Source organism: Eurosta solidaginis, chromosome 5 (assembly GCF_040869045.1).
Source record: "Eurosta solidaginis isolate ZX-2024a chromosome 5, ASM4086904v1, whole genome shotgun sequence".
In the NCBI taxonomy this organism is placed as follows: domain Eukaryota; kingdom Metazoa; phylum Arthropoda; class Insecta; order Diptera; family Tephritidae; genus Eurosta; species Eurosta solidaginis.
The window spans coordinates 18,638,012-18,655,884 of NC_090323.1; the positions used below are offsets into that span (position 1 = coordinate 18,638,012).

Sequence of the window (17,873 nt, forward strand, 5' to 3'; positions counted from 1 at the left end):
CTCGGGCACTGTACGCCCGGCTCACCAATATCATCATTATTGCGATCAGGACTTCGATTGAGCACAGAACTTCTCTTCGATGGCATTGGCAAACTAGGTTTTGGGCGAGTTTTTAGTGCTGCAAGCGCTTGTTGTACAGCTTCTTGTCGCACTTCTAAACACATACATACACATAGGCATATATATATATATATATACAACAATTCAATAGCTATTACAACTTACCGGAATGATAACGTTTTTCATTGTGTGTAATTTTTCTTTGTGTACGTCGTTGCCTGCTATGTTGATGACTTGATTCGGATCTTTCTATATGATGGCCACCACCACTACCAGTGCCACCACCGCCGCTACGACCGCCACTACCCCCACCACCACCACTGCGGCCGCCACTACCACCACCACCTCCGCTGATTGAATGATGGCTCACATCCGACTTTTTAGATGCATTGGAATGTCTTTGATGAGATGATGGTAGAGATGGGACTTCGGTTACGTAACTATATCCTTCGCTCGATACTAAGGCTCCATCTTTCACAGTCTTTGGATTTTGCGGTTGTGGCGTTTTTATATTATAGTAAGGAGGCATGGGTTTGTCACATTTGTCCACATCTTTTGGGTCAATCGCTATTTTACAAAATAAAATGATATGCGAACAATAAGGCAATTAAACTAATTTACCTTTTTTTACAATACATCATACTTTACATTACTATTTTTGTTATAAGTTTATTTATTCAATATCAGAGAGCGTTTACTCGGATTAATAAAGTAAGAAGAGTAAGGTTCTTCGCTGAAGTGAGTTAGCAATAGAACAGCATTCCACAGATAGATGGTTTAAGAAACGGAATGACTAGGGCTTTTAGCAACCAGTGAATGTCAAACCAGCGAAGGATTCCGAAATGACTGGTGAACGTAGTCATGAATGCTTCCTATTCGGAACAGCGCTTCACAGTTTTCAATAACAATCGATATCTGCTTGTTATCGGTGTATTATAGACGAACAATGGGTTTATAATCGATAGCAACCGTTATTCAGTTCTCACCGATTTGTTTTATGTATATTTCTTATATGCTTTTTATTGAGAGCTATCTGTTGATTATTTCTGTAACAACCGATATTTGCTTTTCATCGGTTTATCGAACGTAACAGTTATCCACGAGTCACCGGTTTATACCCCAGCGGGTTAGGGGGGTAGACTATACCCGCGGTAGGTATGACTGCCGTGAGAGGCGACTAAAATACCGGTTTCAAGGGGTTTGTGTAGCGCAGCCCTTTCAGGTTGCCAGCGCAATACATAGCTTCTCCAAACCCAATTCTCAACCTCACCTATCCGTGGCGAATCGTGTTCCATTAACAGCCGAGGCTCTGACGACCCCGAACTCCTCATAGATCTAGGAGGCGGGATGGCCTAGAAGGTCGCATGTGGTCATAACCAATCGTTCCGGGCTTGGTACCGGAAAGTAGCGGTTCTGCGTCCGGCATAGGACCATAAACTCTATAACACTCCCCAAGGCCTTCGGGGAGTGTCCCAATCGCTACAACAACAACAGTCACCGGTTTACACATTTTTTGTTGGCTTGTTATTGAAAACAACCGATATCTGCTTGTTAAAGGTTACCGATAACAAACAAACAACCCGTCTTTATCGCTGTTATCGATAACAAACAGCTAAAAAACAGATAACCCGTCAATAAAAAACCCATCCGACACCAATGACAAGAAGGTTTCAAAGTGGTCCCGTATTGTGCGCGAAATAACTTCAAATGGTCTCAAGATAGTCCAGAAATAGTTTTAAAATGTCTGAAAGTAGTCCTGGAATGCTACCAAAATCATCGCCAGAATAATTACGAAGTAGTTGTTGTTGTTGGCGACATAAGAAGGGCTGTCTTCTGAGAGCGGTGTTTTGGCAGGCCTGTGTTTTTTCCCAGTAAGTAATTTTTAGGCTTGGCACCCCATTTAAACCCCAGTGTAATCCCATTAATTACGAAGTAGTCCCAAAGAGTTCAAGAAGTAGACCCGGGATGATACCACAGGGTGGCAACTCTTCTCGCATTTGTTTAACTTTTACATATCGAAGCACCCTTCCCCACCATTGTATCCTACACCGATGACTACACGATAATGGCAACAGCTCCTGGCCCATTCATCGATGAGCTATGCTATACAATCAAAGACTATCTCCCTAGTCTTTCCAGTTTTTCACATCACGAAGTCTGACCCTGTCACCGTCCAAATCCTCGACGACCTTATTTAAAACACACACCAAGCATATGTCGACCATATTGGACATCCACATCATTGGCATTACGCAGCCGACTGTCTTGCATCCTAAAATACTGGATGTGACGATCGATCAGGATCTATGTACATTTTTGTGAACATGCAGGTAAAATTGTACCTCAAGTCCAGAGCCGTAACAAAATCCTCAAGTCTCTTGTCGGCAGCACTTGGAGCAAAGATAAAGAAGCGCTCATAACCACTTAAAATGCAATTTGCCAGCAGCTTTTATACTACGCGTCCCCAATAGTCGCCGAGCCCAAAAAAAAAAAAAACCACACTGGAGGAAACTGCAAGCCTGTCAAAACGCCGCACTCAGAACTGCCACGGGATGTCTTCTTATGTCTCCAGAACATCATATACATAGTGAGGCGAGAATAATCTCCATCAGGAAAAGAAATGAAATGCTAACCAAACAGTTCCTGTTGAATACCCAGAAACCTGGGCATCCCAAAAGACATATGACTGAAGAGGCCCCGCCTCCTAGGAACGTAAGAAGTTATATCTGTAATTACTATAAAGAAAACCGATCCTTAAGAGTTCAAGAGTATTATGAAGAGGCCCTCAGAGACACCCACAAAAAGACGTAGTACTAATATGCAGGGGATTGCCTGTTGAATCCCGTTGTTAAAGACAAATACCCGAAACTTGCATTTGAGAAAAGCAACCTTCCCAGCGATACGCCACTCACTCTATCTTCATTTCGATCTGGATACTGTAATAGGTTAAATTCTTACTTATCCAGAATCAACCCCGACATATGAACATAGGTGAGAGACCTTTAATCAAGGATTGAAAAGTAAATCAAATCAATTTAAAAAAGGTTATTAAAAGTTAATGAACAGCATAAGAATTTTACTTCCTGTTCAGTTCTTTTCAGCGCCGATTTTCCTAATAAGTGAACGCTTTCAAACTCACATTAAGTAATGCAGATAAATAAACATTTTTTTGACTTTTTTCGACTTTGATTTTTAAGGTTTTTTTCATGACCTATGTACTAAAAAAATTTTCATAAAAAATTTTTTTTTTGTCCGACCCAAAACTGTCCGCTAAAAACGTTGGCGATAAAGTTTTTCATAATTTTAATAAGTTTTTCAAAAAACTGCTATCGCCAAAGTTTTTAGTGGACATTTTTGGGTCGGACAGGGTATAAATGAAAATTTTACAATCAAATGAAAATTTTTTTAGTAGGTCATAAAAAAAACCTTAAAAATCAAAGTCGAAAAAAGTAAAAAAAAAAAAATGAAATTCGCAGGCTCGAAAATTATTTTTTTGGGTATGCGTAGTGGAACTTTTTTTCATGAGCCCAAATCCTATCGAAAAATCGATGGCGCGATATCGGTGAATAAATCGACCCAGTCTAGTATACATATATAAGTATACATAGGTTTGTGAATACTTGAGCACATATGTATTTAAATAGTAAAAGTTTTCAACTAAGAATTAGAAACTAAAAAGTGACTCATAAATATGTATGTAAAGAAAAAAACTAACAAAAATGTATTTAACTAAATTACTCAAACACTTGGAGCTATGAATATAAGAATATAGTGTCTTTTTTCATTATTTGGAAATAGTCTCACCTTCGGTTGTCGGTAATAAAAATGGTTGTAGCAGCTTTGCGCGCTTCTTTTCATACCCTTTTTGTGTTATATCGCCTGCAAAGAAAAGTAGACAATTACAAATTATAAATAAAACTTTATCAAAAAATCTTTAGTTCCCAATACATTTCATAACTATTATTTTTCTAGCGAAGTAAAAAAAACTCAAAAAATAACTGTTATTTACCCAACGATATAAAAGTCTCAAAAAATCATTTTTATTTTCCGACCAAAATTAAAAGCTCAACTTATGGACATAAAAAAACAAGTAAGGAAGGCTAAGTTCGGGTGTAATGTTCGGTTACATACTCAGCTGAGAGCTTTGTTTGTATGACATGGGTATCAAATGGAAGGTATTAAAGAGTATTTTAAAAGGGAGGGGGTCATAGCTTTATAGGTGGACGCCATTTCGGGATATCGCCATAAAGGTGGACCAGGGGTGACTCTAGAATGTGTTTGTACGATATGGGTATCAAATTAAAGGTACTAATGAGGGTTTTAAAAGGGATTTATTGTATATGTGAAGGCATTTTCGAGTATCGACCAAAATGTTGACCAGGGTGACCCAGAACATCATCTGTCGGGTACCGCTAATTTATTTAGTTATATATGTAATACAATAAACAGTATTCCTGCCATGATTCCAAGGGCTTTTGATTTCGCCTTGCGGAACTTTTTCATTTTCTTCTACTTAATATGGTACCCATTTTACAAAGTTTTTTCTTTTTTCTTTTTTGCGTCAAAAAACCAATCCAATCTCAATGTTTCATCCCTTTTTTCGTATTTGGTATAGAATTATGGCATTTTTTCATTTTTTTGAAATTTTCGATATCGAAAAAGTGAGCGTGTTCATAATCGGATTTCGCCCATTTTTAATACCAAGATAAAGTGAGTTCAGATAAATACGTGAACTAAGTTTAGTAAAGATATATCGATTTTTGCTCAAGTTATCGTGTTAACGGCCGAGCGGAAGGACAGACGGTCGACTGTGTATAAAAACTGGGCTTGGCTTTAACCGATTTCACCCATTTTCACAGAAAACAGTTATCGTCATAGAAGCTATGCTCTTACTAAATTTTGACTTATGGAATTAGAAAGCATTCTAGACAAATTAAGTGAAAAAGGTCGGAGCCACGCCAATTTTAAAATTTTCTTTTATTTTTTTATTTTGTTGCAACATAACATTATTGGAGTTTAATCTTGACATAGTTTACTTATATACTGTAAAGATATTAAATTTTTTGTTAAAATTTGACTTTTAAATTTTTTTTAAATTTAGCGTGCTCGTCATCCGATTTTGCTAATTTTTATTTAGAACACATATAGTAATAGGAGTAACGATCCTGCCAAATTTCATCATGATATGTATATGCAACGACTGCCAAATTATAGCTTGCAAAACTTGTAAATTACCTCCTAGTAAAAGTGGGCGGTGCCACGCCCATTATCCAAAATTTTACCAACTTTTTATTCTGCGTTATAAGGTCAACCCACCTTTCAAGTTGCATCGCTTTATCCGTCTTTGGTAATGAATTATCGCACTTTTTCGGTTTTTCGAAATTTTCGATATCCAAAAAGTGGGCGTGGTTATTATCCGATTTTGTTCATTTTAAATAGCGATCTAAGATGAGTGCCCAGGAACTTACCTACCTAATTTCATTAAGATACCTCAAAATTTACTCAAGTTATTGTGTTTACGGACGGACGGACGGACATGGCTAAATTAATTTCTTTTTTCACCCAGATCATTTTGATATATAGAAGTCTATATCTATTTCGATTAGTTTATGCTCTGCTCAGCTGAGTATAATAAATGTTATTTTCCAAGAGAAATAAAAAACCCCATAAGAAACTGTTAAATTAGTAGCGACATACAAAAAATCAAAAAATTAAAAAGTCGAAAAAACAACTGTTATCCGAACGCAAAATATAACTCAAAATATAATCATTGAAAAGCGGTTTTAAAGGCCCCGGCACAATGACATTTTTCATATAGATGCGTTTAACACAAGTTTATGCATTCCCATAACATCGCCACAATCAACCAAGATGTTGCGTTTGTAAATATGAAGGCGCTTCAGGCTTGGCAATTGAAGTTTATCTCGCCTTGCCCATTCACATACAAAATTTCACGACGAAACATTCTCTTTATACAACAAAAATACTTGCTAACATATTTTGTGTCGTATTCATTTCTTATATTTCAGTATTTACTTACGAAAAATGTTAGAAATTTTACCAAGGAGTGGGAAAAATAATTTCACTTGCAAAGTGTGCCAACACCCTTAGCCAAAGCAAGTGTCAAATTCTTCTTCTTATGATTTGCTTGGACCAAAATTTGAGAGTTGGCTACTTCTCCATATCAGATGGTGCCAGTGTCGCTCATTCTACCGTTCTCCATAAAAATACGTGCAATCTGCTCATAACGCATAAGCTTGTGTTAAACTCTCTATATGAAAAAACTGCTTATGTGTCGCGGATTTAAATATAAAACGTATAACTGTTAGGTTAGGTTGAACTGGCCGGTCCACGAACACCTCACATAAATTGAATGTGTCCATAGTAGAGATATACGCCGCCGATGAACGCCGCCGCCGATTTGGGTCGTTTTTCGCACGCCGCCGCCGAATGCGTTACTATATTTTCTAGTAGTTTATGGCTGTTTAGGTCATTTATTGTTCATGTCGAAAATTGGTTGGATATGGTCGAAAGTGGTATCAACGGATGCGCATCACTATCAGTTATAAGAAACTAATTGCGAAATTTAACTCTTTCTAACTGTTCAAAAGATATTTAAAAAAAAACAGCCGCTTTAAATGTCAGCTTAAGACGGACTTTGCATCACCCAATTCAAACAAAAGTTATATAATAAATTTATATGCTCACTTTGCATATTTAAAAAAAAAAATTATAATGAACAATGAATTCAAAAATTGTCGGGTTGAAAGTCAACGCGGAGAAGACGGATATGATCTTGTTTACAAAGAGGTACAAGGTCCCACATTGGATCAGGCCTAAGTTAGGAGGGGTGACCCTACCGGAGAAACCTTGCACAAAGCATCTAGGAATCATCCTAGACAGTAAGCTGTCATGGAAGCTCAACATGGAGGAGATGGTCAAGAAGGCTTCAACGGCACTTTATGCATGTAAAAGAATGCTGGGGTGACGTGGGTCTTATCGCCCTCTCTTTCTCATTGGGTTTTTACAGCGATTGTAAGCCTTATTCTATACTATGGAGTTCTTGTTTGGTGGAAAGCCAAACAAAAAACAACCTACCTCAAAAAATTAGAGGGGGTAGGCAGACTATCAGTGCCTAGCATTACGGGAGCCCTGAAAACAACCCCGACGGCTGCACTGTATGCCATTCTGCACATTCCACCTGTAGACCTGGTAGCTAAGAACATAGCGTTAACAACTGCAACCAGGCTCGGTGCCTCGGTACAGCTTGAGCGGCGACCATACGGCCATAGTAGTATAGCGTCATCAATCACAAGACGAACAGACTACCTGATTCCATATCTGCGCTTCAAGGGCGATCTTAAGGCCACAATAGAGGTGGACGGTTGGCGCAAGGGTGCTCAAATGACGGACGAGGCGATACATGTGTACACAGATGGTTCCAAAGTAGTGGAAGGAGTAGGGTCTGCGGTATACTGTGCTGATCCGGAAATAAACAGATCCCACAGGCTGCCGGATTACTGTAGCGTTTTCCAAGCGGAAATAGTAGCCGTAACCAAAGTGGTAGAAACCCTGGAAGAGAATAGCTTAAGCTGCAACCGTGTTAACTTTTATATTGACAGTCAAGCAGCAATTAAGGCAATAATCTCGCATAGCACAGCATCTAAATGCGTGTTAAGAGTGTAAACAGTCCCTGAAGAGAATCGGGACAGGGAGAAGCATACATCTATATTGGGTCCAGGGCATATGAGAATAGATGGGAATGAAAAATCGAACTAGCTAAAAAGGGTGCATCCCTTGAAGCTTGCTCCGCAGACGTCCCAATTAGACTGGGCGAGATTAAGCGAAGGCGAGAGGTGCACATGATCGACCAAGCAGGAAAGGCAAGCACGGGGCTGTAAAGTGTCGAAGATTGTGTGTAGGTCTCTTAGACTAACAAAGTTGCTTCTATCATTAAAAAGAGAGGACTGTAGACTCATGACGGGTATTCTGACTGGACACTGCCTTCTGGCGTCACATGCCTTTAAATTAGGCTTGGTCAGTGATAGCAGATGCAGGAAGTGCAGGCTGGAGGAGGAAACGATCGAGACTCCAGCTATTAGGAGTGATACAGCTGCCAGATCTAGAAGCAGCAAGTGGCTTAAGTCTTAGGAAGCTTTTAGTATTTGCCAAGAGGACGGAGTTATTTTATAACATAGGTCCTGGTTTTTGATAGGGTTTTTCAGTTTGGTCGTTAAAACAAACTTCTGGTAACACAACGGACTCATTCAGTCTATGTGAGGTCCTCATGGACCGACCAATTCATCCTAACCTAACCTAATGAATTCAAATAAAATGACCCAAGGCGAAAATGTTTTCAAATTGTCATCAAGTTGTTAAAAAAAAAATAAATTACCCAAAAAAGGTGCCGATTAAAAAAAATGTATATTGCGATTGGCTGAAAAAATAAGAGAAATCAGTGATGCAAAATCCTTTAGTAGGTTCTAGGGGCAAAACACTCCATTGAATTTTTTCTTACCTCATACTTAAGTCGACGATATATGTACGTATGAGAAGGGTGTGAAACATCACTCGGCCTTACATATATTCAAGCAACTGTTGTTTCTTTGCGAAACTATACCTACAACAGCGTCTGAAATGTCAATTTTGATTTTCACACTTCATCCTTCAACGCCCAAGTCTCCCGGTTGGCGGTCCTATCCAAAACTAGTCCCTTGGAGTGAATCACATTGATTATAGCCTATCAACCAAGTTTAAATAGCACCAACACGTTACGGTTCCTTTTACTAATGTGAATACGTAGGCATATATATTTACCAGGTGAGGTTCTGTCCTTCGCAAGAACACTCAATGTGGTGAAGCAAAAGCTTTCCCAAGACAGTCGAACTAATGACCGTGTGTGCTACTACCCTAACGTAGTGGACAGTCGAACTAGTCTGAAAACTTAAGCTACGCGGTCATCCATAATGAGCTCTTATGTCATAAGGCCTGAAAACAGCAGTTAACATCTTTCAACTTAAAATCGGTCGACTTTCATTCTAAAATATCGTTTTGATTTAACGCAGACTATTGAAATGAATGTTGTGAACACAAACAACAAACTTTGGTCTACGTTTTAAAAAATTTATCCAGGGTCCTTGTAAAATTTTAATTATGTAGATGCGCCTAGGTGTATACGATTTTCACCCATGTATTACGCAATGATATCCACTTAGACTGCTTATTATTTCGAGGGCGGCATCCTTGGCCGAATAGTTACTCCCTAGCGTTTCAAGATGTTTTTCTGGTGAAGCTCGGCAGCATAGCGCGACAAAAATATCTGTCAGAAAGTCTTCGGAGCTACACCTAGAGCTTCTGGGAAAGTTACGTCGACGAAGGTATGAGTTCGAAGTCGCAGTCCTATAGCTTCTATGCTGGCATATGGTGTGGGGGTCAGGAGGCGTGGTAGCGACTGATGGTCGCGATTGCTACTGTTCGCACATCGCACATTGTAGCTCTTAAAAACACCCGAAAAAACTGGAGGCGCCCTGTGCCCCGAGAGTTATTATTAGGAGTTAACCCTAGGTGAAACCACGCTTTGCATGAGATATACAGACAAAAGTGTGACTATTTTATGTATCTCTATTTCTTTTCAGCAGACGCAGCAGTACCAATTCCAAAGACCGGGGTTAGGTTCGAAGCCTCTCTGGAGTAAGCGCACGAGGGACAATCCCTCCGCAAGGAGTTACCCCTGAAAATTTTTGAACGGTGTGTGAGACTTTGAGGTAAACTCCCGGATCTTTCGGAAATGGCCAAAACGTTGATTTCTTTAAATACATACAACAAAATCTTTCCTAAATATTATTTTTTTAAATAGAAAAATCAAGCTTTTTAAAGCCCACGCCGCCGCCGCCGATGCCGATTAAGTTATCGGCGTAAACCTCTAGTCCATAGTATTACCAGAAGTTTGCCCAACGACCAAACTGAAAAACCCTATCAGAAACCAGGACCTATGTTATAAAGTAACTCCGTCCTCTTGGCAATTATTAGACCTTCTTTGGGACCTTTTATATTTGCTGCTTCTAAATCGGATAGCTGCGCCCCGCATAATAGCTGGATTCTTAGTCTGGTGAGCGCAGGGCGCGAGCACAAAACGTGCTCGATCGTTTCCTCCCCAAAACCCCATTTCCTACATCTACTATCACTGCCAAGGCCTAATTTTAACTAGTGTCTCCCAAGCAGAAATACTAGGTATAGAGAGGGCCCGTGTTTGCCTGTTAGAGCATCGGCGGTAAGCGACGGTGGGATATGCACTTACTCGGACATCTAAGTAGCGCTCAAAACATAAGGCGTTACGCGAAGCAGTAAACCTTGCGCCAATCACACTCACTTGGGTACCCGGTCACAGGAACATTGACGGCATAGAAAAAGCGGATGAGCTGGCAAAGTTACGGTGCACCGGCCACGTTCATCAAAAAATAGTGGCGTTCTTATAAAAAAAAAAACGTGAATCGCAACTGGCACTATAAGGATACCTGCAAAATCACCAAGCAAAAATGGGTTGACTGCAACCAGAGAAGAGCAGAGTGTAGAATCAACCCCGACCTGCCCAATTTATGTGTCGCTTGTAATGTATCCCCACATGACACCAACCATCTTTTCAATTGCTATATGGAACCAACTCCTCCTGGTCCCATATCTTTCTGGTCCACCCCTGTTGAATTCGCAAGTGTCCTCGGACTCCCGTTAAAGGACATTGATGACAATTAGTGAGAAGTTGCACCTATTAAATGGGGGAAGCACTGCTACAACAACAACAACAACAGAGTCTCCACTAAATATGTCGAGGAATGAGATATTCATAATCACATCCACCATAACAGGACACTGTTTGTTTGGCCCACACGCGGAGAGAATGGGAATCCCCTTTAACGACAGGTGCTGGAGCTAGTGTGCACAGTTGTCATCTATTTCCTCTGCAAGTGCACAGCCCTGGCTAACATGAGGTTCCGAATTCCAGACAGTTTTACGCTGAGCTTGCAAGAAAGGGTACCTTACTTCCACTTTCGCCATCCTAGAAGAGGTTGGGCATGCCGCTCTCCACCTGCAAGCTCAGAATAAAAAGGGCTCTACTGATGGAAGCCGGAGCCAGGTCGAAGCATCATGATAGATGCCACACGGCAAAACTCACATGGCCGGAATGGAATGAGAAGAGATCGCGGGAGCTTCTCACCCTCCGTAAGAGGGATATTTCCTTAGTTGTAGCAAAATGTTCCTCGTAGATCTGACTGATATAGCTGAGGTCAATACACGACGCTTAGTTAGCTTCACAAACTCAACGAAGTGGTTTGATCAGGAGAGTAGGAACAAATCCGTGTGGTTTCACAATGGGTCTTTAAAGGCTTAGGTGTGCCGCTCCGATGCGGACGGCAGCCATTTAAGCCTAACCTAACCTAACCTAGGGCAGGTGTCAAAATGCTCCATAAGGGGCATCAGAAGGTATCTAACCAAATTGTTTCATAGTGTACATTGTGCAATTGGTTCCAGGAGAACGTGCATCAAATTGGCGCCTGGCGCCTGGGATATGAGGTTGAGCTTATTCTTTTACTTTTTTTTTGCTCTTTCATACATATACCAATGGATAGATGGATATTTACGGATAAAATAGAAATTGAAATTTCAGAGGAGGAAGTTTTTCACAAAGGCCCTAACCGACAGATTTTTGGAAACCGCGTTTTCCACAGATTTTGGTATAACATATCGAAATAAAGCGCCAGTGCAATTCGAAAGTCTTATAACCAATAACAATGGATTTATTTCATTCCTTTAAGTTAAGATCTCATGGCAGATCGTGACAACCAACTGACAAGAATATGGTAACATATGAGCCCTTGATTTTGAAAGTGGTATAAGTCATATTTTCCTTGTTTCGAGATATTTAGAGTTTTGCATTTCAAAGGATTAAAAAATATTTTTGTATTATGGAATACGAGCCGTACCTGTGCGCATCTTGCGCAATCAATCTAAAAATCTCTTATCAAATATCAACAGAAATCAGCTGTTCTATCAATCAATTAAAACTTACAACTTGCGCTGCCATCTGCCGTATGAGAGCAACTGCCGGTAATGCAGTGCAAATATTCACAATAGTGCCATAGTGCAAATAGATTTCTTTGTGTGCTCACAATCGTTTATTTTTAGCAAATTATTTTAATTTTTATTTGTTGTTTTTCGGCCTTCACAAATAAGAGCGAAAAGGGACCCGTACATAAAAACAGCAATTAGAAATAATATATATGATAATTTTTCGACAGTACAGTAGTGCCAACAAACAAGTATTTATTATGATTGTTAAATTTATAAACCATTTTTAAAAGAAAATGTGGTTTTGAAAGGTTTGAAATAACTTACATATACCACTTTCAAAATTAACTGCATGTCTTTATAAATGACTTACACCATTAAGGAAACATTTTTATTAATGATTAACATTTCATTCAAACTCATTTCATTGAAACTAAGTAAATTATTTATTAGTGTTTAGGGAAATAAAGTGTTTGTGAAAAATTGGTGGGATATAGGGTAGTAAATCCATCATATCTGTAGGTTTTTCTTCTATTATTGGTCTAATGGTTGTGTATAATGGAAGCAAATTAATATTTTCGTATATTCTAGGACTTCCTCTTTTAGGTGAGAGGTCTAATACTTTGAATTCGGAATTGTCATCCAAGGAAGTTTTATAAAACATCTTATATGGAGCAGTTTTTATAAATCTGATCCATTGTACCTTTAGCCAAGACACAGCTTCTCCATTGGTGTTTTTATACCCAGCTGTTCTTGTACACAGTGTATTATAAATTTGATTGGATAACGGTTGGTTGTACAAGTATAAAGGAATCGAGATAGATTAGACTGCCACATATCAAAATCATCAGTATCAAAAAAAATTTGATTGAGCCATGTCCGTTCCTCCGTCTGTCCGTTAACACGAAAATTTGAGTAACCCTGCAAAAATCGTTGGATCATGTGGTCCACTGGAGTACATACCATTATACTCCACTGTAATGCAGCAATGGACCAACTCATGTTTCTACACGAACATATTGTAAGCCGATCATTGCTCGTTTTTAACGATTGTAATCACTACACGATTTTTATTGGACTGTGGGAACTCCATGGATTACTCTGATGTAATGCGGAAGTGGAGTATGTGGTCCAGCCTAGGACATCGCAATGTTAATTGGACCACATATTTTGTATGAATTGTGGTTAATTTTGGAGCACTCGCTTGGTCCATAGCGAGTACTCCATACATGCATGCATGGAGTACTCGTGATTTTTGCAGGCAAATACTGAGATATCTTCACCAAATTTGCTGCACGAGCTTATCTGGGCCCACAATAGATTGGTATTGAAAATGAGCGAAATCGGATGATAACCACGCCCACTTTTTATATATACATATAACATTTTGGAAAACACAGGTTATATAGTAAATAATACACCTATAATGTTGAAATTTGAGGTGTGGACAGATATTAACTCTTGATAAAAATTTGAAAACATTTTTTAAAATGGGCGTAGCACCGCCCACTTGTGATTAAATCAATTTTACAAATACTATTAATCATAAATCAAAAATCGTTAAACCTATCGTGACAAAATTCGGCAAGGAGGTTTCCTTTACTATAAGGAATGCTTTGAAGAAAAATTAACGAAATATATTGTAAACCACAATATACACTTGAGCATTATCAACTTTTAAATAACTATGTTTATAATTTATGTGAAATATGTTTTTAAACTTTTCTCTAATATTCATTTTTTGAACTATAAAAAATATTCATTGAAAATATTTGATAATTGGAAAAACAACTTTTAAATATTAAAATAAAACATTAAATAAGCAAAGAAGAAAGCTTTTTAGTATATAAAATATGTTTGTAGATAACATGTTGTACACATGATGAATAAAATCTGTTGCTATTGGCGTTATGGAAACTTTGGCGCTTGTCTTCGTTGTTATTGCTAATCAATGCAATTAAGCAATGCAACGCTAACGCTGTACTGAAAATGACGGTCTCGTTTTTTTCCACATATGCAACTACTGCCTAAATCCACATATGCTGCTAAAGCCGAATTGAGATTTACATGACTGCAATACTCAGATCTTTCGCTATTGTTCAGTTAATGAATAAGGTATTACCTTACAAAATTCAGTGGCGATGACATTACATATTATGTTAGATTTTTTATAAACGATTTTGAAGAAATAATGAACACGGTAAATGCCGATGACCATTTTCGGTTTTTGAGTTTACGTCGTTCTCTAACTGGCACAGCAAGAGTATTCCTTTCTACAATATCTGCTGTAACATATAAACAGCTTTGTGAGCAACTTATTAATGAATTTGACAGAAATGTCAGCCAACAAGATGTGTACAAAATGTTGTGTCAACGACGTTGGCAGAAGAAGAATGAATCTCTTCATTGCTATATTCTGTGCATGCAATCAATTGCAAGACGTTCTGATATCACTGAATCAGAAGTGATTGAATTTATTATTGATGGTTTGGATAATAATGTTTCCAATATAACCCTTCTTTTAAGTGCTGATCGTTTCAACCATCATCTGTGCCTTTGCCACTACGACAGGGTTATACGGAGAAAGGAGCCGCCCCTCCTTCCAAATACGCAAATGCAGAACTTATGAAAATACCGAACTTTCTTCACCTAACACCACCAGCTATACGACAACAGTGTGAAGCTTTGAAACAGTTTTGTACTCCTTGGCCTAAAAGTTTGGATACGGAAGAAAAGTGTTTCAAATATTTTCCTATTCAAATAAAGAGCACTGACTACTGTCAACTCTACCCACTATACGTAACCCCGAGGGACGACGAATAACCTTGAAAATATTTGATAATTGGAAAAACAACTTTTAAATATTAAAATAAAACATTAAATAAGCAAAGAAGAAAGCTTTTTAATATAAAAGATTTTTAAAAGGGTCGTGGACGAATAAAATAAGCTATATCTTTGCAAAAAAGAGCTTTATATCAATGGTATTTCATTTCCAAAGTGGACTTATAACAATAAATAGGAAAAACTTCAAATTTTAATAAATGGGCGTGACACCGCCCCTTTTATGACTAAGCAATATTCTATGTTTCGGGAGCCATAACTCGAAGAAAAATTAACGGATCGTAATAAAATTGGGTACACAAATTTTACCTATAGCAGGAAATAATTCTAGAAAAAATGGACAAGATCGGTTGAAGACCACGTCCACTTTTATATAACAGATTTTTAAAAGGGTCGTAGACGAAAATAATAAGCTATATCTTAGCGAAAAAGAGCTTTGTATCAATAGAATTTTACTTTCTAAATTGAATTATAACATTAAATTGGAAAACACTAAAATTTTTGAAAATGGGTGTGGCACCGCCCCTTTTTTGTCTAAGCAATTTTCCATGCATACATTTTAGCATTTTCATTGTGGAAATTATGAAACCCTAAATTGTATACATACTTGTTGCGCTTATAATAAGCTACCGAAACATAAAGTTTTGGGTAAGAGAGTGCTTTCTGTAGATCAAATGTGAATCCGTAATATTCACTCGGGTTACTTTTGCTTTTTGTATGTCATCTGTTAAAATTTTTCTAGCCTGTTCGGCACTGTTAAGATGTGAATCATGAACTTCCATAAAATGCAGCTTCTCGTCTGCATTACTGGATGCTAAAGTTTTTATTTTTAGAGAATCACACTTTTGGACACATGTGCTGTTGTTGTTGTTGTTGTAGCAATGCTCGCCCCACCTAATAGCCGCGACCGATCACAAATTGTCATCAATATCCTCTAACGGGAGTCCAAGGAAACTTGCCGTTTCAACAGGGGTGGACCATAAGGAAAGGGGTGTTAGAGGCGTTGGTTCCACATTACAATTAAAGAGATGGTTGGTGACATGTGGGGACACATTGCAAGCGGGGCATACATTTTGTATGTCGGGGTTGATTCTGGATAGGTAAGAGTTTAACCTGTTACAGTATCCAGAACGAAGTTGAGCAAGAGTGACACGCGTTTCCCTGGGGAGTATGCGTTCCTCTTCTGCGAGTTCTGGATATTTTTCTTCAAGTACTGGATTCACCGGGCAATTCCCGACATAAAGGTTCGACGCCTGTCTATGGAGTTCACCAAGGACCTGCTTGTGTTTTTTCGCTTCGTACGGCTGGGTTCTCAGGTGCCGTATTTCCTCAAAATGCTTACGGAGATGACTCCTTAGGCCCCTAGGCGGTGCTGGTTCGTCAATCAGATGTCTGTTGGGATGCCCAGGTTTCTGGGTGTTCAACAGAAACTGTTTGGTCAGCATCTCATTTCTCTCCCTGATGGGGAGTATTCTCGCCTCATTATGCAGATCGTGTTCTGGGGACATAAGAAGACAGCCCGTGGCGATTCTGAGAGCAGTATTTTGGCAGGCCTGTAGTTTCTTCCAGTGGGTGGTTTTTAGGCTTGGCGACCATATAGGTGACGCGTAGCACGTAATCGGCTGGCTAATTGCTTTGTATGTGGTCAAGAGTGTTTCTTTATCTTTTCCCCAGGTACTGCCAGCAAGGGATTTGAGGATTTTATTACGGCTCTGAATTCTTGGAACAATTGCGGTTGCGTGCGCACCAAAATGTAGATCCTGATCAAACGTCACACCCAAGATTTTGGGGTGTAGGACAGTCGGTAGCGTAGTGCCATCGACGTAGATGTTCAATATGGTCGACATTTGGGGCGTCCATGTTGTAAATAAGGTCGCGGAAGATTTAGTCGGTGACAATGCCAGGTTTCGCAAGGCGAAAAAACTGGAGAGATCAAGGAGATAGCCGTTTATTTTATTGCATAGCTCATCGATCTCTGGGCATGGGCCTGTGGCCATTATTGTGCAGTCATCGGCGTAGGAAACGATTGTGACTCCTTCCGGTGGTGAAGGTACCTTAGATATGTAGAAATTAAACAAAAGCGGGGATAGGACACCACCCTGAGGCACCCCTTGTTTAATTCTCCTTTGTTTTGATGTTTCGTTTCTGAATTGCACCGATGCCTGCCGACCACCCAGATAATTTGCGGTCCACCTTTTAAGACATGGGGGAAGGGTAGACCCTTCCAGGTCTTGCAGTAACGAGCCATGGTTGACCGTATCAAAAGCTTTTGATAGGTCTAACGCTACGAGTACTGTTCTATGGTGGGGATATTGATTCAAAACGCAATTTATCTGGGTGCTAATGACATTTAGCGCGGAGGTAGTGCTATGGGGTTTTATGAAGCCATGCTGATGAGGGGCTAGCTGCAAATGTGCTTGGAAATAAGGGAGCAAAATGGCTTCAAGCGTCTTTGCCACTGGCGATAGGAGAGATATCGGACGATATGACTCACCTACGTTAGCTGGTTTCCCAGGCTTTAGTAGCGGGACCACCTTGGCCATTTTCCATTTCTCGGGTATGACAAAGGTGGAAAGAGACAGGTTGAAGACATGCGCTAAATATTTGAAACCCTCTTTCCCTAGGTTTTTAAGCATCGGCATGGCTATGCCGTCTGGGCCCACTGCTTTGGATGGTTTAGCGCGACCAATGGCGTCCTCAACCTCTCTAGTGGTGATGGTAATTGGTGACGCGCTGAGTTTGTGTTTATGTGCGTGTCTATTGGCTCTCCGTCTATCTTTGTCGACCGTAGGATGCATTATATATTGTCGGCAGAAAGCGCTTGCGCATTTTTTCGCATCCGACAGCACCTTATCGCCAAAGGCGATGGAAACTTTGTCTTTGTGCTTAGTCGGATTCGATAGGGACTT

At 39.4% G+C, this 17,873-nt stretch overlaps 1 protein-coding gene across 4 annotated transcripts in view; it reads right to left on the reverse strand.

Moving 5' to 3' along the window:
- DIP2 (disco-interacting protein 2) overlaps nt 1–17,873 on the reverse strand; it is a 56,105-nt gene that overhangs the window by 24,867 nt on the left and 13,365 nt on the right. For 2 of the 4 annotated variants that reach the window (XM_067790331.1, XM_067790329.1), the window contains exons 2-4: nt 3,865–3,939; nt 226–627; nt 26–154 (exon numbers count right to left, since the gene is read on the reverse strand). In XM_067790331.1, coding sequence (XP_067646432.1) covers nt 26–154; nt 226–627; nt 3,865–3,939 — 606 coding nt within the window. The remainder of the gene's footprint in view (nt 1–25; nt 155–225; nt 628–3,864; nt 3,940–17,873) is intronic. The other 2 variants (XM_067790332.1, XM_067790333.1) reach the window with 2 other exon arrangements.